Source organism: Bufo bufo, chromosome 1 (assembly GCF_905171765.1).
Source record: "Bufo bufo chromosome 1, aBufBuf1.1, whole genome shotgun sequence".
Classification (NCBI taxonomy): domain Eukaryota; kingdom Metazoa; phylum Chordata; class Amphibia; order Anura; family Bufonidae; genus Bufo; species Bufo bufo.
In genome coordinates, this window is record NC_053389.1 from 474,587,594 (window position 1) to 474,610,476 (window position 22,883).

General features: G+C 39.1%; 1 protein-coding gene across 2 annotated transcripts in view; it reads right to left on the bottom strand.

The window, feature by feature from the left end:
* Nucleotides 1-22,883, bottom strand: part of MSRB3 (methionine sulfoxide reductase B3) — a 188,941-nt gene that overhangs the window by 124,790 nt on the left and 41,268 nt on the right. The window contains exon 2 of one of the 2 annotated variants that reach the window (XM_040409266.1): nt 15,775-15,902. The exons of the other annotated variant lie outside the window; for it this stretch is intronic. Coding sequence (XP_040265200.1) covers nt 15,775-15,850 — 76 coding nt within the window. The 5' untranslated portion in view covers nt 15,851-15,902. The remainder of the gene's footprint in view (nt 1-15,774; nt 15,903-22,883) is intronic. 2 annotated transcript variants of the gene reach the window in all.

The following is a 22,883-nucleotide window of genomic DNA, read 5'->3' on the forward strand; positions in this document are numbered from 1 at the left end:
ATCCAGTCATTTTGCTTAAAGGGGTTGTCCCACGAAAAACATTCTACAGTTTTCAAACCAGCACGTGGATCTGAATACTTTTGTAATTGCATGTAATTAAACATATATTATAGCTACTGAGTTATGCAATAAAATATATCTGTATAGCACCACCTGCTGTTTGTTTGTTTTTCTCATTTGTTTGTCCTGCTCAATGAGATGGCCGCACATGCTCAGTTTCATCCTTCAACTGCCTCCTGAGCTGTGATAGGGAGAGCTGAGAAACGCCCCCTGAGCTGCAGCAGAAAAGACACTCCCCTTGAGCTGCCAGCTTGATATAAGTCTAGCAGAGCAATGAATGTGGAGATCTCAGGATCCATGTTAGGTACAGGGCTGGTTCTAGCTTTGTTAGAAAGAGATTGTCATGTGCTATATGATGTTTGACTTTCTTATGTTTTACGCTAGTCATGGGATAACCCCTTTAAATCAGTATTGGTAAGGTCCAGCACAGCCAAGCACTGAACTCAACTGTTCAATAGTAATTAAAGTAGGAAGAGAGCTGTCAATAACAGGTAGGGGTGTGAGAGCTGGGAGCTCATGAATATGAGGACTTCCTAGCACCCACGGTGTATCCAGTCTGGACTCCACCACTGGGTTTGTGCCGGAGCTGCTAAATGATTTTTTTTTGAGTTCTGATAGGTGACCGAGCAATTTCATCAGGGTTTCTGTCACCACTTCATGTTGCCCTCAGATAGGGCAGCATAAAACTGGTGCCAGATTCCCTTAAAAGAGTTGTTCAGATTCTAGTATATGATGTTTATATAGTTATTTATTTCCTTGAACTGTGGCATTCTTCATCCATGGAGTTTTTGAAAAGCACATGAAGTAGTTCCATGAACATTTCTTACAACAGTAATGATTATGACAAACATTGAATTTAGACTTACGGTAATTCTTTATAGATCTGCTACATCCCTACAGTGATAAAGTGAACATTGCATATATGTTTTCCTTTACAGACCATGTAATAAATAATGATGTGTCTTGTGTGACGGAGATCATGTGATCATGCTAAAAACACATCTAACATTTGAAACAAGATCCAAACTAGTAGAAATGTAAACCTATAGCTCACCAACATAGAAAACACTAAATCATCCAGCCCTGCAAGTGTCCAGTGGAGCAGGATCTCTGGTATAAAACAAATATAGAAAATGCTATGATTAAATGGTCACTAACTTTTCACACAAATTTGCATAAAACAATAGTATACGCAACCACAAGAAACTTTGTAACATATTTTATCAGTGAAAAAAGTCTAGTTTTCATGTTATTAGCTGTTTACCCTCTGTTTCCTTCCTTGCTAAATGCTTTTCACTAGGGATGAGCGAATCGACTTTGGATGAAACATTTGAAGTTTCTATCTTAGCACAAGTACTAAATTCACATACAGGTCAGCACCTCTCTAAAATGGTCTCTATGATCCTGGGGCTTTTTCTGAGTGAGTAGGAGAAGGTAAAGAAGCAGATTTTCCCCTACTTTTTGAGAGTGCAATGGATGGCAGCTAATTGCTCACCGTCTCTGAGAGAACTGCAAACTACACATTCTCTCTGCACAGAAGAAAACTACAAAAAATGTCAGATACAAGTGAAAAGTTAGTGACACTTTAAGGCCAAGAGTAGCCTGAATTCTGTAAGCCACTTTTCCATATATGTTTTATTCTCAGATGAAATAAAGATCCTGCTTGATTGGACCTGTGCAGTGCCAGATGAGTTTGTGTTTTCTGCACTTGCCCAGTCTTACCTGCCTCCAAGACACACACAGCCTAGTGGACAACCAAAGGATGCTTTGAGCTGGAGCAAGCCATTGACATGGACACACTACCAGTGCTATAGGTTCTAAGGGGAGAGTAACCCTGTAATAAGGCATACACAGCGGCACATGGGGTTCCTACTGCTACATAGCTGTAGACATTTTGTGTGCCTCACTATGGTCTTTGATGTGTGCATGAGATCTTAGACTCAGGTTCCACTTTTCCTAGCTCGCTCATATATTTGTTGTCAGAATGGACTTACACATATTTTAAGTGCGCCTCCCCACCCAAGCCCCCCAGTATTAATCATTGGTGGCAGTGGCCACAGGGTCCCCCTCCCCAACCCAAGTAATTTCATTGGTGGTGCAGTGGCAGTTCTGATCGAAGCCCCAGCAGTGTAATCCTGGGGCTCCGATCGGTTACCATGGCAGCCAGGACGCTATTGAAGCCCTGGCTGCCATAGTTAGCTCCCTGCTGCCGTGTGCACAAAGCACAGGGCAGCAGGGAGAGTGTGAGGTCCTATTCACCCTGATAGAGCTCTATCAGAGTGAATAGGACAAGGGTTATAGTCCCTAAGGTGGCTAATAGTTAGTAAAAAAAAAAAGTAAAAAATAAAAAAAGTTTACAAAAAACACCAAAATATTAAGTATAAATGAAAAAGAAGGATTTACAAAAAAGAAACCTACACGTTAACAATAAACATATTCATTTTCAGCAGATTTGTGTAGGAATTTTTTATTTTTTTTTCAAAAATGAAAATTCACAGAATATCGTTATAAATTATCGGCTATCGGCCTGAAAGTTTACAGATTATTGGTATCGGTATCGGCTCGAAAAAATCAATATCGGTCGATCCCTATAAGTATATACTGTAGTTCTAAAGGCTCTGTGCATCAGCAAATGCGAGCCCAAGAATGATGCAGTAATAAATACGTTACATGAACACTGGACATCAGAGAGGCATACTGCAGCAGGCTCAAATGTCAGAATGCATTACTATATATTGGCGGCTTTAATTAACACTATATGATCATAGGCATTTTCTTGAAATGTATGAACAGTCCCTTTAAAGTGGTTTTCCTTTCGGGAAAAAAGAGCAGAAATGGTGATCTCTAGTTCCTGGTCCCTCTCAGCACGAGATGTGACTGCTCAACCAATCACTAGCCTCAGTAATAATCCACCATGGCCAGTAACTGAATGAGAGGTCTCATTTCTTTAAAAAGTAAGTAGAGATCTGTGTGGCATCATGGAAAGGTCCGAAATTAGGTCTGTGGGAAAAGTGGTGTAACTAGAAATGATTGGACCCCACAGCAAATTTTTGAACCACCCCTCCCCCAGAAACTTCTTCTCAACTCACTCTTGTGCAACCCCCACTCCTGTCAGCCATTCCGTTCATTTCCTACACGTATAAACTATATGTCATGTCATAGTATATAGTGTCTCTGAAAATAAATGTCATTGTATAATACTGAGGGAGCCCTGACAATATTTTTTAGGCCTCCTCTTGGGTGGGCCCCTTCTGAGTTTGGGCCCTGTAGCAGCTGCTTCCCCTGCTTCCAATGTAGCTACATCCCTGCACAGGAGATTAGTAAAACATACTTTTTTTTTTTTTTTTTTACTTTTTTAAGTCATTCTGTCCCTTTTTTTAAAGTCCTGGTTGTATAACCCATTTGATGTCTAAACCACCTAATCTTAGTTAATCTACTCACATTTCCACAGTTGCTGTTTAGTGTACATTCAGGGGATATTTCATAAGAAATATTTATCATTATTTTCCAGAGAACAAAAGACGATCTTTGAAAGTTCTGTATAGGGAAAATTGCACTTGAAAGTACACTTGCAAACAATCAATGTAATACTGAGGCACTCCGATTGTTTCCATGCCACTCTTATGAGTTATTTATATACAAGTAAATTAAGCAGTGCTAAAAGGAAGGGGATACTAAACCATGATATCAACAGGGGGCAGATAAGATTTTGCATGCAGACATGCCACTTACATCAAAAGAACATTATTGCAAATAGCAAACATTCTTTGATATGGATATACTGTACCAGAATCTGGCTGATATTACTCTAAATACACGTAGGTTTTATCTAGGCTGTAAATAACATACTATACATATCTTAGAGCAAATAGTGGTCAAGATCATTTCAAAAACCAAACCCAGTATGAACTTTAAATCCTTTCCACCAAAGCAATGTCAAATGTACTGGCTGTGGTTCTTTATTCAAAATCTAACTTCAATGGTGTAACCTCATATGCTTCAAAGCAGCCAGTGACTTGAATGGGAGTTTCTGAGTAACGGCAAAGAGATCAGGTACATAGAGCATTACTCCCCTAGTTTTGTTTTCATTTTCTAAAGGTGTTTTTAGATTAACCAAATCCTCCCATGAAAGTAAATTTCAGGTTTTTCTAATTTCAAAGCAAATTTAGCCCTAGAGCCTGTAATAACATATTTTTATCTGGAGAATGTACTGACATTTATCAGGTAACCTTGGCTTTAGAGAGTAATTACACAAGCGTACAAGACTGTGCTTGGAACCATGCCACACTCAAGTAAAACAAGGAACACAAAACATTCTTTGTTTCTTCTCTAATGTAAATGTATGTATGGGAAGAAACGATGAGAATGGGATTATATCACCTTCTGCTTGAAGCATTATTTTACAGTACATATGTTGTATACTAAGTTGGTCATGGTCTTATATCTCCAGGTTAACACTGAGACTTACTACCTTAAGTAGTAACATGTTCACACAAGTAGTAACAGTTCACACGTCTGTAAGTGTTCTGCGGATCCGCAAAACACGGACACTGGCAATGTGCATTCCGCAATTTGCGGACCGCACATCACTGGCACTATAATAGAAAATGCCGGAAGCACGGATGCGGAAGTGCTGATCCGCAAATGCGGATGCGGACAGCACATTCCAGCCCCATTGAAAATGAATGGGTCTGCACCCGTTCCGCAAAATTGCGGAACGGGTGCGGACCCATTTTGCGGATGTGTGAATGGACCCTTAGGCTCCATTCACATGTCCGTGGTGTGTTGCGGACCCGCAAATTGCAGATCCGCAACACACCCGCCCGGCACCCCTATAGAAATTCCTATTCTTGTCCGCAGCTGTGGATAAGAATAGAACATGTTCTATCTTTTGCGGAGCTGCGGACCCGAAGATCGGGGCCGCGCTCCGCAAATGCGGACAGCACACTTTATGCTGTCCGCATCCATTCCGTCCCCATAGAAAATGAATGCAAAATTGCGGAACGGATGCGGACCCATTTGCGGACGTGTGAATGGAGCCTAACTTATGCAAAAAAATATATAATGATACGTAATATGCAATATTTAAAACACATTCTGAAGTTATATCTGTAGTTTCAATCCAGTAATCAAATGTAAAACACTCTTACATTTCTACTGTTACTTTGTATAAAAATTGTCAGTACTAATGAAAGGGGTCCTGTCTTTGTTCAATTGATAAACACTGATGTGTGATAGAGTATAATTTTTTATAAACTGTATTAAAGTTGCATGAAGGTATTCCATAATATCTAATTGAGAATATACTTATTTGGTAGCATCTCTGAAAAGTGGAGTTAAAGGATTTTGGGACTGCAATATTGATGGCAAATCCTTAGAATAGATCATTAATGTCAGTTTGGCATTGGCACTAACTGAAAGGACCATGGCATTCCTGAAAGCGCTATGTCCCCCTTTTTGTAACTCTTAGTATAACAGTTTAGTTCTATTCTCTTGAATAGGACTGAGCCGCTGTGACTTGTAATACTACGTACAGCTTTGCCTAGTATTACAATAAAGGGAACAATGAAGGGGATGCAGTGCCAGCTAAGGACAGACCATCAATACTGTATTCCATTACTGTCATGAAGAACTTATGTGGATATCAACTATATTGACCAAACAAATGGATTAAGATATATGGATATTATTGTATTTGGTAATTTGTTACATATTTAAGTCACACTAAAGGGCCTTCACTTCTTGTAGGCAAATGTGAAAAATACAGCATGCACCAATGAACCAGGATTAAGGGTACTCTCCAATTAACCCTTTCCCTGCCAATGACTTATGTCATAGGTCCTTGTAATGTGGCAATCCAGTACCCAAGGACAAATCTCATACATCCCTGCTACTGATGGCTGGATCTCAGGCTGTTTAACAATAAGGCCCCTTTCACACGGGCGAGTATTCCGCACGGATGCGATGCGTGAGTTGAACGAATTGCACCCGCACTGAATACCGACCCATTCACTTCTATGGGGCTGTTCACATGAGCGGTGATTTTCACGCATCACTTGTGCGTTGCGTGAAAATCGCAGCATGCTCTATATTCTGCGTTTTTCATGCAACGCAGGCCCCATAGAAGTGAATGGGGTTGCGTGAAAATCGCAAGCATCTGCAAGCAAGTGCGGATGCTGTGCGATTTTCACGCATGGTTGCTAGGAGACGATTGGGATGGAAACCCGATCATTATTATTTTCCCTTATAACATGGTTATAAAGGGAGAATAATAGCATTCTGAATACAGAATGCATAGTAAAATAGCGCTGGAGGGGTTAAAAAAAAATAATAATTTTAACTCACCTTAGTCCACTTGCTCGCGCAGCCGGCATCTCCTTCTGTCTCCTTTGCTGAACAGGACCTGTGGTGACGTCACTTCGGTCATCACATGATCCATCACATGATCTTTTACCATGGTGATGGATCATGTGATGACCGGAGTGACATCACCACAGGTCCTGTTCAGCAAAGGAGACAGAAGGAGATGCCGGGCTGCGCGAGCAAGTGGATTAAGGTTAGTTAAATTTTATTTTATTTTTTTAACCCCTCCAGTGCTATTTTACTATGCATTCTGTATTCAGAATGCTATTATTTTCCCTTATAACCAAAATATATAGATATGGGGTTAAAGCCCCATTCACACTACCGTGTCCGCTTTGTGGACTGCAAACCGCGGATTTGCAAAACACAGACACTGCCCGTGTACACCCGCACCTTGGTGCGGACATTGACTTAAATGAGTCCACGATCGGTAAAACATGGCCGAAGATGGACATGTTCTATCTTTTGTGGTGCAGCTGCACAGACCAGGAAACACACGGAAACCCTGGCTACGAAAGGTGCAAAATGTCCAAACATCCCTGGCAGCAAAAGAGTTAAAAATAATAATTAGCTGTGTCTAGTGTTGAGCAAATCGAAGTATCCAATCTGAATTTCAGGGAAAATTCGATTAACGGCGAAGTCGAATTTCCTTGTGCTTTGTGGTAACAAATCAATTTTCCCTGAAATGAAGCAAAGAAAAAAAAATCATACATACCTCATCCATTTTAGTTGCAAATCGGAATTTTTGTCCAATTTTTGCTAATCAATGTTTGCTGCAAAGTGGTATGAAGGTGGTTGTGTGTATAATTAGGTTATATTTTTATACCCAGTATATTTTGCACTCTAAAAAATGTTGATTTTGGTAAGATGGCCACTGTCTGTCATGTACAATTCACATTTTTAACATGTATGTGTATGATGACCATATGACCTCTATTCCAGTGTTTTTAAGAGAACAAGCTCTTGTTGATGTACGGTATATGCTTGTGGTAGATATGAAATTTGCACAACTTAATGTTTTACATTTATGTTCTTATGTGTAATGCTTGGATGTTTTAATGCAGATTTTAAAATAATGCCTGTTTGTCACAAAGTAACATGAAGGTGGAACTGGATGCCAATAGTCCATCAAGTCAATTACACTCATTAGGTTGTCTGTTCTTAGGAAATACTGTATATAGGTTTTGGGGGTTAACTTTTCAAAGACTTTAATATCTGTATTTTATAGGTTCCTACCTTAAAATTTCCAGTTGAAAAACAGATTTTTAGTTTTACCAGTTCTGGTATCTACTTTCACAAAATATATAGATATGAGGTTAAAGCCCCATTCACACTACCGTGTCCGCTTTGTGCACTGCAAACCGCGGATTTGCAAAACACAGACACTGCCCGTGTACACCCGCACCTTGGTGCGGACATTGACTTAAATGAGTCCACGATCGGTAAAACATGGCCGAAGATGGACATGTTCTATCTTTTGTGGTGCAGCTGCACAGACAAGGAAACACACGGAAGCCTTGGCTACGAAAGGTGCAAAATGTCCAAACATCCCTGGCAGCAAAAGAGTTAAAAATAATAATTAGCTGTGTCTAGTGTTGAGCAAATCGAAGTATCCAATCTGAATTTCAGGGAAAATTCGATTAACGGCGAAGTCGAATTTCCTTGTGCTTTGTGGTAACGAATCAATTTTCCCTGAAATGAAGCGAAGAAAAAAAAATCATACATACCTCATCCATTTGAGCACAAAGAGGCTGCCGCGGACACCTTGCTTGAAGATCCTGTGCAGCTTTATCATGCACCGTGCAAGATTTAGCGCTGGAACTTCAAGCAAGATTGCCGTGGCGGCCTCTTCGTTCTCAAATGGATAAGGTAAGTAAAATATTTTTTTTTTAATGATTAACCCCTGAAAGGCCTTAATATTAATCTCAGATGCAGCGATCATGACATCTAAGAGGTTCAATGACGGGGGGGCTGCGCAATCAGTTCAATTTCTTTAACCTGCTTGAAACCATGCACTGTAAATGTACAGAATGTGGTCGTGATGTAGGTTTAAACTTCTTTATCAGGATCAAGTCAAATGCCATCATGTCATTACAAACAGAGGGTATACAGTGGTGGCATGATCTGGTATTCTCTAATCAGAGATCCCAAGCTGTGAACTGATGTGTTTCAAAATTTTGGCCTTTTTCATCACAGGTCTAACAACTTCTGTAATACAGATAGGGAGATGTCAGGACTAATGCTATATTGACAGTCCGCCATTGCTGAACAATAGAAACAAACTGGATATTCATATATATCAGAACAGACTACATTTCTACTTAGACGACTATACTGTATGTACCGTGTGTATACAATACAATAACTACTGGTAGTTAAAGCTTCTGAGCATGTTTCATAGATCTGCACCTGACAAGTTGCTGGTTTTTCTAACCAGTAATAATCAAGGCTGTATGAAAAATACCTGACCAACACCAAAAAACACGTGCTGTCAGAATGTACAGCTCTGTATACTTGCAAATTCAATACAGAAACACAGGGGCACATTTATTAAGACTGGCATTTTAGACACCGGTCTTAATAAGCCCTATAGCAGGCAGTGAATCGCCGAAGTTATGTAGAGGCGCCGGCATCTTCATAACTTCGGCATATCCACCACCAATTCTAAATATAAGACAGCTTCCTTACTGTTTTACATTTAGACCATTTTCTACCCCTAAACCAGGGGGAAGAAAATGATGAATGAGACGGCCCTGCCGGCCTGTACCCTTCCCCTCCCACTCCACTTTTTTAGACCAGGTGTGAGTGGGGAATAAGTAGGAGATTCTGCCACACCATAGCATGTGACAGAATCTGCCCCAGATATAGGCCACAATATTGGCAAATATCTGCTCATACATGACCCCCATAGTTAAAAAAATTTAAAAATATGCATTTCAAATTCAATAAAATTAACTTTAAGCAACAGAAGCTCTAACATATACATGCACATTATTATATATACACCCAAACACAGACAACACTTATAGAACCTGTCACAAGATCCTTCATTGTCTACCTTCTGCAGAGGTATCTCCCAGGCAAGGAGAATCATTGCGCTAGTACCAATTTTGCCTGGGAGATACCTCTTTGCCTACTATTTTCTCATGAATCATTGCCATTATGTCTCCATACACATACTGGTCTCCTTAAGAAGAGTCAGTACTCCCTTAAGCTGCATTAAACACAGTCAAATCCACAGGCAATTGCAGGGACCGCGCTGATACCAGCAGAAATAGACACAATGCAGACTTCAACACACGCTCCAGCAGGCAGCTGTTATCCACTCCTATGGACGTCTCCTGCAGCGTCTTGATACCAACCAAAACTTCGATATACGGCACCAGTTCCTTCACAAGGAAAAGAAACACATAGCGCAATACCCAAGTGGTAAAAGTAAGTATCCAATTTATTGTACTTACAAAGTCCATGTAGTAAAAAGCATTTCATAAAATCGCACCCGACCCGGGATTCGCCTTAGGCTTCTACAGGGGTTAAGGAACTGAATTCCCTCAGACTCAATGTTAAATATCCTTCCCAGAATGCTCTGGAGCAACACCCTACTTCCGTTTTATCCGGAGAGCGGGTGACGTATATTAAATACAAACAACACTAAAAACATCCATAATACAAAAATCAATAATACAAAAATATCAAATAGAAACAACATATTACAAACATTATCCACATGCGCTTCACATATGCAATATAAAGAAGTTAAAATTTGACAAACTTTACGTGGACTATGCTACTAATCGTAGGCGGCACAGTCTGCGTAAACTTTGTCATATTTTAACTTCTTTATATTGCCCATGCGAAGCGCATGTGGATAATGTTTGTAATATGTTGTTTCTATTTGATATTTTTGTATTATAGATTTTTGTATTATGAATGTTTTTAGTGTTGTTTGTATTTAATATACGTCACCCGCTCTCCGGATAAAACGGAAGTAGGGTGTTGCTCCAGAGCAATCTGGGAAGGATATTTAACATCGAGTCTGAGGGAATTCAGTTCCTTAACCCCTGACGAAGCCTAAGGCGAAACCCGGGTCGGGTGCGATTTTATGAAATGCTTTTTACTACATGGACTTTGTAAGTACAATAAATTGGATACTTACTTTTACCACTTGGGTATTGCGCTATGTGTTTCTTTTCCTTGTGAAGGAACTGGTGCCGTATATCGAAGTTTCGGTTGGTATCAAGACGCTGCAGGAGACGTCCATAGGAGTGGATAACAGCTGCCTGCTGGAGCGTGTGTTGAAGTCTGCATTGTGTCTATTTCTGCTGGTATCAGCGCGGTCCCTGCAATTGCCTGTGGATTTGACTGTTTTAAGGAGATTGAACCTACTCCTGGATAAGGGTCTCGCTGCTTATTTGTGACTGTGCATCTCGCCCCCCCCTTGTTTTATCTATGCATTAAACACAGTACACCGTACCTAGAAAATATACTGTAGAAAACATGCTTCGCAACATTTCCACCATGTGTGAACGTACTCTTTGCCAGCAAAGTTGCAAGCTTCTTGCTAAAGTACAGAGAAACAGAAACTTTGTCTAAAAATCTAATCCAGAGTGCAGATTCTGCACCACGATCATGGAAACTAAAAAATGTTTTTAGTTTTATGGTTTATAATTAAATTGTACTCAGAGTGCTTGGCACCATTGTAAAAAGTCATACTATGTGACATCTTTTGGGTATGGTCAGACAGGGTGACCATGTCTGAAAACCGTGTGGTCATGTGAGCTGTAGCTGTTCGGTATTAGATAGGTTAAAATCAATTGGCAGTGGTTTATTGTTATTGACTGCACAATTCCCACAAAACCACCCAGTCCTTAATGATAAGCAAGTGATTGCCAATTAATATTTAACAATATAATAGCAAAGAGCTGCAGTTTGCATGTCCACATGTTTTTGGGGAACAACACAGCCACATCTCCACCATGCAACGACCTCCCCTTCTGGGGGTACCCCCCCTATTTGGATGTCAGTTATATCCATTTATTTATGTGACAGGTGGAACTGCTTATTTGTGCTTTATATTGTCATCAGGTCACACTTCTGTTGCAATGCTGCCATGCAGTAGTATCTGCCCATTAGCAACACTGCAGATTAAAGGGAACCTGTCATCAACTTTATGCTGACCTCACTGAGGGCAGCATAAATTAGTGACAGAAATGCTGATTTCAGCGGTGTGTCACACATCAGCTAATATTAGTAAATGGTTTTTGAGAACCAGCTTTATAATCATTACAGCCCAGAGTCAAATCTACCTGAGAAGAGTCCTGGTTATTGATAATCTCCTGCCCTCTCCGCCCACCTGCTGATGATTGGCAGTTCTCTCCTAGAGAGAAAGGGAGAAAACTAGGTAGAAGACGGTCAGTCATCAGCAGGTGGGCAGGGGGAGCAGGAATTCATGAATAACCAGGACTCTTCTCAGGTGGCCGGGACTCTTTTCCAGGCCCAGTCTGCAATGATTGTGATGTTGGTTCTCGGCAACCACTTACTTTTAACTTATAAATGACCGACCGCTGAAATCAACTCACCTGTCTCTACTTTATTCTGCCGTTAGTATGGACAGCACAAAGTTGATGACAGGTTCCCTTTAAAGCCCTTTTTGGATAAATCATCTTCTTTCTTTCTTTCTTTCTTTCTAACTACTGACAACACAAGGCACATAGTAATGATCAACTGAAGGTCTGGTGGCAAGCTCTTTAACTGTAGATGTGTTACACATCCTATCAGCTTATGAGTGACTGCACACACACTGAAAGGAAATAAAAAAGATGCATGCAAAGTACAGGTGATGCAGGCAACAATCAATGTGAAAAACAGGAAAACACATGGTAGGTGAGAGCCCCCAACAAATAGAAAACACATAAATAATAGCTGTTCATAATGGGTCTCTAAAATCCTGGGTGGTCTGCTGCAGCAAATATAGCTGACGAACATCAGTACGAGCACTATTCACTCAATGGATTTTGGGGCAAAGAGGAAGAAATAAGAATCAAACTTCAAGCTTTAAATGTGACTTTTGTTTAGATACAAAACAAGATGTTTTAATGAATCACAAATGGGGTATTTCCACTACACCCCATGTTTTGTGGCTAATCATAGCTGCAGGAATTCCTTGCTTCATTCTGATATCTGGAATACATTAAAGATCTGCTAAGCCACTTTCATTGTTTCTAATGCTGGAAAAGGTCTGTGATATATCAGGAAATAGTCTATTTGTGAGCAAAACTTTATGTGTGCGCGCGTGCGCGCGCGTGACAGCTTAACTCCTAGTATGCTGGAATAGAACACAATGCATTATTGCCTGGTTACATTCCAAACATTTGGACAAAAATAAGGATATACTGCCATCTAGTGGAAAGCAGCTTGTTAAGATATGCAACAGTAAACCAAAATATTCACTTGTCACATTTTTGCTAAACTGAAGCTGGCCTACTGAACTGTAATCTCAAAGATTTTGTCATCATTTAAAATTAAGTTTTTATATGTAGTGATTCCTTTTTTTTTGTTAAGTGTTAAAAAGGACACGCAAGCTCTACTGAAATATATGCTTTAGTAAATATATGCATTCTCCATTAAAGGGAAAAAAAACTGCACTGCTGTTGTGTGCTTCCTTAGTTATTCCTCCTGGAAATGTAAGAATAAATTGACAACTAGATGTTACAATTCTCCTTGTCAATAGGGTATGTTCCTACATACACTGACGATGTCTTATCAACCCTGACAGTGGAGAGGAGAAGAGGATGGCAACACCCAATACTCATCATTGCTATTTGATGAGGAAGACAAGCCTTTACTAAAACAGACGGGTTAGGGGAGCTGAAAAGGTCCTCTACAGTTAAATAAAGGCTAACTGTGATATCTATGGCCACATAGTGCAAAAACTAGTCCTTTATTTATAAAGGGATACAGAAGGGGATTACAGAGCATTTCCAGTGGCTGAACAATTTTTTTCAAAAGCTAAAAACTGGAAGAACTGTAATGTTTTAAAGGGCATCTTTCACCGGATTTGTACCTATAAAAATGGCTAACCTGTTGCATGTGTGTCTGGCAGGAGAAGGCATCTGTGTTGGTCCCATGTTCATATGTGCCCACATTGCTGAGAAAATATATATGTTTTAATATATGCAAATTAGCTTCTAGGTGAAACGGAGACGTTGCCATTACACCTAGAGGCTTAGCTCTCTCTGCATCTGCCGCACTCTCTCCATTTTAGAAGTCAGGGCCAGGCAGTGAAAACATCATCATACCTAGCCCTGTCAGTCAAACTGGAGAGGGCCGGCAGTTGCAGAGAGAGCAGAGCCTCTAGATGTAACGGCAACGCACCTGTTGCTCGTAGAGGCTCATTTGCATATATAAAACTTCATTTTTCTAAGCAATGCAGGCACATATGAATATGGGACTAACATAGATGCCTTCAGCTGCCAAGCACACATAATCTGCTGACTAATGCCCTTTAAAATGAGTGTATTTTTTATTTTCACGATTTAAACGGGTTGTCTCAGGACAGACATTGGTGGCATATCACTCCATGCTGCTAATGCTCAATCAGAGGAGGCCTGAACATTCTTCCTTCTGCCTGTGCTTTGTTTTCTGTCTGCTCTGCTTATTTTTACCAGACAACTTTGATTAGCGGTTTACTAGAAGAAAAAAATATAATAATATAACATCAGTGGTCCAGCACTTTTCTAGCACTGCTGCTACTTTCCTCTAGCTATCCAGGTCACAGGGGTCCAACAACCACCTATCGGACATTGGTAGCTCACACATGGCATTTTATGATCCTGTTGGTTAAGAAACCAAGTTAAAGGTGTTATGGTCTATGCCAATAAATAGGCCATCAGTATTAGATTGGTGTGAATCTGACTGTCAGCCTCCCCGCTGATCAGCTGCTTGAAGGGGCTGCAGAACTCTTGTGTGAATGCTGCAGACTCTTCAATGTTTACATTGCTCTGCAGAATATTCTTACTCAGAACATTATACGTTTTACAGTAGCTGTTGTATTGCCATATGGAACAATGTTGCACTTTTAAAAAGCTGGATAACACCTTTAACCAAAAGAAAATTGTTTTATACCTAAGCAGACTGTACTTTATACCGCTGTTTGCAGGCACCTTACTCTGAGGAGCTGCTTTAGCTATTCTTGACATGGAGGGAGTGGATCGGCAGGGTAAAAAAGTTGGTAAAAGCCACTATTTAACTATGAGTGTAAGATCACAAAAGGAGTAATTTGTTCCCTTTATATCAGTTCTGCTTGTATTATAGCAGATAAATTATCTGTCCCGTGTGAGGACCACAACAAAAAAAAAACTCTTCAGATCTCTCCAGAGCACTGTGAATATAAGAATGATTTGTGACTGGGGTTAAATCAGGTCAAGACTGAATGTTCAGGTTTCAGTTGAGTTTCAGACTTTAGAAGGTATGTCTCACATGTTTAATATTATTTTTGATACTTATATTTCTTTTCTACAGACTTAAATCTATGTTGCTATCAACTTTTATTTAGGTCTCCAGAATTATAATACAGCTGTGAATAAATTGTCCATCCTCTGCTCACTTGGTCCCAGTCTGCACAGCAAAGTTGACAAGTAAACTATGTGATATTTAAAAATTGAGGCAGACCTAATGGGGCAATACTGTCAACAAGAGAAACAGACAAGATCCCTCCAATGCTCCTTTATAGCATTTATGAACATATTGGAAATGTGTGTGTGTGTATATATATATATATATATATATATATATATATAATTACTTTCTGATTCAGTAATGTGCTATATCCCCCAATTTTTTGTTATCTAAAAAAAATGCAACCTGACTGTCCCGTTATATGTCAATGAGATGTAATAAGCGCCTTAAAAAGAAAACGCTTGACCACAGCATCAACAGACTTTTATGAAAATGAACAAACATTCAATGTTAGATCACGGAGGTGATTGTCATGATTACACTTTTCCAAGAAAGTTAGATTTTAACACTATCCAATTGCCCAAATTCTAAGGAACAGTGCTCTTTACTGAAAATATTCAAATAATGAGACTCTAGACAAGTCATTGTATCATATTTTAGAATAGCTTTCCCATTGGTGAAGAAATTTTGAAAAAATTGGAAATAATATATATATATATTTGTGTGTGTGTATAAAATGAATCACTATAGTCTTAGAAAATCTATAGTCTATAAAAAAATGATCTGGAATTTATATATCCCAATATGAATACTATGCAACATGTTTCCTGCAGCGGAAATAAAATTGTTAGGGGCTCCCTTCATGCATCACACAACAAGTAGCACCCAGTCAACCTGAGGGAAGCCCACAGGCCCGCAGGGCCACTGGCTGGCTCTTTGTCATCAAATGGAGTAGGTTGAATGCAGACATCACTGTGATATCCTCACCAACAAAACGAAGGGGCAAAGAACAGGGACAACAGCTGAAAAAAAAGAAAGATTAGTATCAGCATGACAAATGATACAAAGAATACAGTAGACAAGATGGTCGTGATTTATTTTACAGCAGTGGTGGGCAATAGACAGATCCTCAAGTATCACATTTTCCAGCAGCAGATTACTAAAACTAATGACTAATCTTCCCCATCATAGATGATATCAATGTTTTACATATAGTAGAAGTTCTAACATTTTCATGGGCTACAAATATAAGTTTTGGGACACAGGAAATTCTGTTGGAAATAATCAAAATAGGTTTTCATTATAATGCAAGGAGCTGTAATAGGGCCGATTGGAACCGACTCTGCCCACCACTGATTTCAAACAAGAAAAGTACAGTCACATGAAATAAAGTTGTACACAATGATGCAATACTAATTAAAGACAACTAATCAATGCTTGATTCAGCTTGGATGAAATGTAAGGTTACATAAAATTCTGTCAATGGGTGCTGCAACTGCTATCCTTTTACAAAAAATGAAGGCTGTGGTGGAGATAATGCTTATTACAACATCAAATCAAACCATCACATACAAAAGAAAAAAAAAATAAGATTCTCGTCAACTAATCGCAGACTGTCAGACAACTTCAAATGTCTGCAAGTGTGCATATCAGGGTACATTCCCACGATGGCCTGTGAATGCAGAAACAGCCAGATGGACCCTACTGAAATCAGTGGGCCCATTTTTAATGTCCACTTAGAAAAAAGTGCACCTGTCTAATGGTCGTTTTAAAAGGGGTACATTAATATTTATATTATATATGATATAACTATATATAATCTTGTAGCGCTGAGGTCACCATCTGCATGGAGTTTGTATGTTGACCCTGTGTTTGCCTGGGTTATCTCTGGGTACTCCCGTTTCCTCCCACACTCCACAGGCATAATGATAAGGAACTGAGATTATGAGCCCCGTTGGGAACAGAGTGATTCTAATGTCTGTAAAGCACTGCGGAATATGTCAGCGCTATATAAGTGCGCAAAATAAATAAATGTGGGGCACTATGGGAGGCATAATTATACTGGGGACAATGAAAGTCATCAATTTTTTATGGATGCAAAACAGATGTTAAAAATCGATAGATAGACAGAAAATGGATGCACACACTGTTGCCAAATAGCCATGAAAGACTGACCCAGATCAGCTCAGCAGGAGGCCCAAAAGTATGTAATCCCCCTGTAATTGGGGCTAATATGTCAGCCCTAGTTACAGGAAAAATTAGCAATAAAAAAAAAAATGTACTATTAAAAACCATCCAAAAGGAGCACAATGTGTAAAATAACATAAATAAATACAAAGCCAAAATAAAAAAAAGATTGCCAAACTAGCTCAAACTGTAGCTTCTAGCCACATTCCCATAATGCAAAGGGGGCACAATTTTAAACAAGTATTCTAGTTGCACTTTGTGTTACTGAAAAAGAAAAGTACAGTCTGACTCTTTTTTTACTTTTTTATAAGTGAAATAAAACTGGGTGAAATAAGTAAATTAAAACTGGACTAGATGTACATAAGGCCTTATAGTGATACCAAATTTATACAGTTTTATTATGTTTCACTACTATTTTCCGCTTCATTACCAGAGTGTTTATCCCCCTTCCTTACCAGGCCAATTTTTTTCAATTTTAGCAGCGAGCCTATCTAACTGCAAATAACTAAATAACTTCTGAGCCAACCTACATGTATTTGATATTCTCTTTCATGAGACACCTTAGACCTTACTTTAGATGACAGATATAATATACAAAAAAGGAAAAACTATAAAAATGATGAAAAAGTGTATATTTTTCCTTCCTTATCAACTTTTTTCTGTGACAAATGATTTAAAGACAAAACATTTCCAAAACCATTACTATATGCTTGTACCATGAAAATGGACGCTATTTATGTAATGTATCTATGGGCTGGGCTCACTGCAAGACTTCCAAGGACTAGAGCGCTGGTTCTATGGCACTGTACTGCCAATACAGATACTGTACAACGCCAAAACATTAGAAACTTCAAAGTACACTTTTTATGTTGACCCCATAAGGTATTTATCTTGGGGAAATTTGGACATTTTAAGCTTCCGGCTTTTTTTCATAAATAAAAAAATATATGAGTGTATTTGTATATTTTACATGTTATACTAAATATAGCTAAAACGAATACCTATATTTTTTATTTTGCTTATGAAAGCAAAAAGGAGAAGTGTGTATGTTAGTATATTTTACACACAAAATCTGCTATACTACTGCTAAAATGAAAAAATATTTTTTATTTTACAGTATTTATTTTTAATGAACAAAAAAAAGGTAAAAGGTGTGTACGTGAGTGTATATAGGCTATGCTATTGCTAAAACTAGTAACTATAGCTATAACTTTTATATTTTTATTTATTTCACTTTTTTAAAAATTTTATATATATATTTTTACTTTTTATTTTATCAATTTTTTATGGGGAAAAAAGCGAATTAACCCCTTCCTGCCACAGTCAGAACAGAAAGAGATTAATTCACAGACTGCAAGCTCACAAATAAATTTACAGCTGGCAGGGGGTGCTCTCACATCAAGAAGACAGCGTCCCTGCTGGCTTGACTTTTCATTGAGATGGATCACTGTAACACCCTTTTGAAGAGATGCCACACAGGAAGACCACTCTGGCTGGTTTCTGGGATAATTACAGCGACCGCAGCTGTCTAACGACAAAGTGGTCACGGGCAGTTGGCAGATCGTAATTTAACCCAATGCTTTTATACGGTGGGTTACACATAAGAGCTAACTGCGTCGTATATAGTCATGTGTCAGTAAGCAAGACATAAAAAAAAAATATTGGAAATTATTTTTTTGTATTGCCATATTTGCACACCCATTTCCATCTACAGAGCTATGTGACAGCTTGTCTTTTTATGAGGAAAAATGTTTTTACTGGTACCATTTTGGGATAGAGATGACCTTTTTAATCACTTTTTATAAAAGGGCAAAATGCCTATTTTAATTTTTTCACCATAAGATTGAAGATCTCGGCTAAAATCCAGTGAGTGGTGACGTATGATGTCACCACACCGGCCAGCATGATGACGTAATCTCGCGCCGTGCGAGATTTCGCTCTAGATCTTCAAGCAAGATGGCGGCAGCCAGCCCGTCGCTAGCAAATGGAGGCTGTAAGTTTGATGAAAAAAAAAAATTATGTTTATTTCACACTGTTTTTACACTCAGATGCCGCGATTATGTATGAATGCGGCATCTGAGGGGTACAATGACGGCGAGCGGCGCTATAGCCGCTCCCTGTCATTGCACCCGCTACTAACAAAAAAAAATGCGCTTCGTGACCTTTTAGTAAAATTCAGCGAATCAGCTGAATTTAAATTCGCTCATCTCTAGTTACCAATTATGTTTATTTTTTTTATAATTTATTTCAATAATTGAAATTGGGAAAAAGGGGTGAATTCCATTTTTAAAATAACATTTAAATTTGTTTTTCCTGTAATTTTTAGTCCCCTTAGGGTAGCTGAGTATGCAATCCTTTGATGGGTTATACCATAGACTGAAATGGAATATTACTGCAGTCTACGTGATTTTTTACTGGCTTCCTCTTAAAGGGGTTATCCCACTTAGCAGTTTCATACTTACCTGCTGCCACCGCGCATTCACTTCCTGGATTCTGGCTGGGGGCGGGCTTCATCTTGATTGAAGTCTTCAACCGGCCGGGCCGCGCGCTGGACTGAACGCGCACGCTGCCGCGCATGCGCAATGTGACTTATTTCTGGCCAGTATAGTACAGAGCTGGCGTGCGCGTTCGCAGCTCTGTACTATTCTGGCCGGGAAGAAGTCACCGTCGCGCATGCGCGGCAGCGTGCGCGTTCAGGACAGCGAGTGGCCCGGCCGGGAGAAAAGAAGAAGTCTTCTGGGCAAGCGCGACCATCGGGATTTTGCGGAAGAGCGGTGGTCGTAACCAGGGGAGACCGAGTCACAACAATAAGGTAAGTGGGGATGAATTTTCTCCTAATCGGTGGGAATTTGTTAATAAAGTATATTTACAAAAATGATCACTGTCAAATCATTAACAGATTTAACAGTGATCATTATGATGGGATAACCCCTTTAAGCCCTGCCACAGACAGTTTACTATGACATAAATAGAAAAACAACCATGGTACGCCAGTAAGGCTACTTTCACATTAGCGTTTTCAATTCCGCTATTGAGATCCATCATAGAATCTCAAAAGCGGAAGAAAACGCTTTAGTTTTGTCCCCATTCATAGTCATAGTGGTGCGAAGCAAGACGGATCCGTCTGACACACAATGTAAGTCAATAGGGACGCAAAAAACGCTAATGTGAAAGTAGCCTAATATGTGTAATTAAATCAATTACGTCTTTATTTTATTTTTCTATCCAGATTAAGAAAAACAAAGGCCAACTTTTCAGTCTTATCCCAGACCTTGTTCAAGGCCTAATTCAGTGCAGTGAAGTATGTGAAAGTTTCACTTCCATTGTGCAGGAGGTTGCACTCACACATATTTCACTGCACTGAACTAGGCCGTGAACAAGGTCTGGCCAACAAAATGTTAGCCTCTGTTTTACATAAACTGGATGGAAGGAGTTCTTGAATTAACCCTTAGGATACCGGAGATTTTTTCATTTTTGCTTTTTCATTTTTCTTCCTTATCTTCCTTGAGCCATAATTTTTTTATTTTTCCGTTCACATAGCTGTTTTAATTTCTAATGCCACCATTTAATATGGCAAACAATGTAGTGGGAAGTGGGAAAAAATTCCAAATAGCGTTACGTTTGTGGCAAAACTGACCTGTGCACTTTATTCTCTGGGTCAGTACGATTACAATGATACCACATAGGTATAGGTTTTTATGTCTAAATAGTGTAAAAATAAATGTAAACTTTATATAAAATATATATATTTTTTTACATCACCATATTCTGACCATCATAGCTTTTTTACAGTTATATCTACTGAGCCATGTGGGGGCTCATTTTATGCGGGACAATCTGTGGTTTTTATTGTTTTCATAGTGTATGTGACTTTTTGATCACATTTTATAACTTTTTTGGCCATTTTGACCCTTTTTTCCATTACGCCATTCACCGTATTGGAAAAATATTTTTATTTTAATAGTACAGGCGTTTTCAGTCGAGTTCATACCCATGATGCTTATATTTTTTGTTATTTATGTATTTATTTTTTATTCTACGGAAAGGGGATGATTTAACGTTTTATAATTTTTTTATACTTTATATATTTTTTAACAGTTTTTCGAACTTTTTAAAATGATTTTGAAGCTCGTATTTGAAGCTACAAAATCTAATTTTTAAAAAAAATTCTGAACAATCATGGATTTTTTACATCCATTAATTGTTCAGAATTGCTTATTTCTTATGTTGGCCTGCCACCTGCTGGCCAAAAGAAGAATTGCAGCTTAAATGCCCTGGGTCTTCAGCGAGATCCAGCGCATTAAAATCAATTAACGGCATCCTTCTCATTGGCCACAGAGGATGCCGTTAAGAAGCCGTTTTTCACCCTTTAGATGCCGTGATCTCACTTGATCACGGCATCTGTAAGCTTTAATGATCGCGATCGGCATTATTGAAACATGCAGCGGGTGCCATGTTTGTACTTCGAAGGGGTAAATTACACATATCACTGGAGTGTCGTGTTTGTTTTTCTATTTATTACACTAGTGAGGACTTCCCTACCACAGAGTGCCAACGTTATTAGCCAGAGTGTTGACCAATTAACAAACAAGTTTACTATGGCAGGACTTGGAACCTTCAAAAGGCACAATGCTCCACGTTGTCAGAGCAACTTCACTGCAGGGGCTCTGATGAGAGGACAGAGTTGGCCCACTCCAACTGCTCAGATGCCATGGTCGCTAATGATCACAGCACCTGAGGGTTAAATGACCACGATTATTATCTCTGATCCCAGTCGCTTGTGAATCCAAAACTTCACAAGCTAAGTTATGCTGTGTTGCATGTACGGGTTAAACATGAAGTTCTAGATAATAAAACTGTACATATCACTAATTGTAACATTACTATGGTGTCCATCAAGATCGAAGTGGTGTAAAATAATTAAAGAAGTAATACCTTACCGATCCCACACCACTCTTGTTCAGAGTCTGTACTTGTATTGAAATAAAAGAGTGCTGTTTATGTGCTGTTTATTAGCTTCATATGGGGCACAGTAAGACCACACTCACATCAGCATTGTTATTCCTATTGTTCTCCTCTGGAAGAGCCGGGTTACTCACATGATGGCACAAGAATGGTGCCCAACAGGCCCCACCGACTATAATTGGGTTTCTATTATGTGCATGTTACCAGAAAAATGGTTAGGGGGGTACTATCTCTCCTTAGGGAGAGAGCGCCTTAATCTAGCATGTTACATTATTTTCTCCTGCACTTTTCACAGAATCTGCTATGGAGGACCCGAACGGAGCCTCTGAAAATGTGGTTTGAGAAGAGATTTTAATTACTTCTTCCCTGCTAAACAACCAAAAAAAAGAAATATTACCAAAATAACTTGAGTATCTCAGCCACACCGGGAATTAAAAGCTAAATGTGTGTCTGTAAAGGGTACTTGCTGGTTAGGCTACTTTCACACTTGCAGTAGCCTTTTCCGACAGGCTGTTCCAGCGGGAGAACAGCCTGCCGGATCCGTGCTACCGCAAGTCCACCGTGCCGCCGGAAGTCTGCTCTGGTCCCATTCACTATAATGTCTCTGTAAAGGATAATAAAATATATATTTACAGATAATAGCAGTGTGTATAAAACAGTAAATAAAGCTCAAAATCCTTCTAATAGCTTTTATTTCCATACACACAAATGCATTGGGAACACCACACATTCTATTATCCAAATCAAAACATGAAGAAAAATATATCAAATTTGTGTTGTTGCTTTAAATTTTTTTAAGAAAAGTGAATATTAGACTGTTCAAAAAAATAGCATTGTTTGTATTCTTCTTT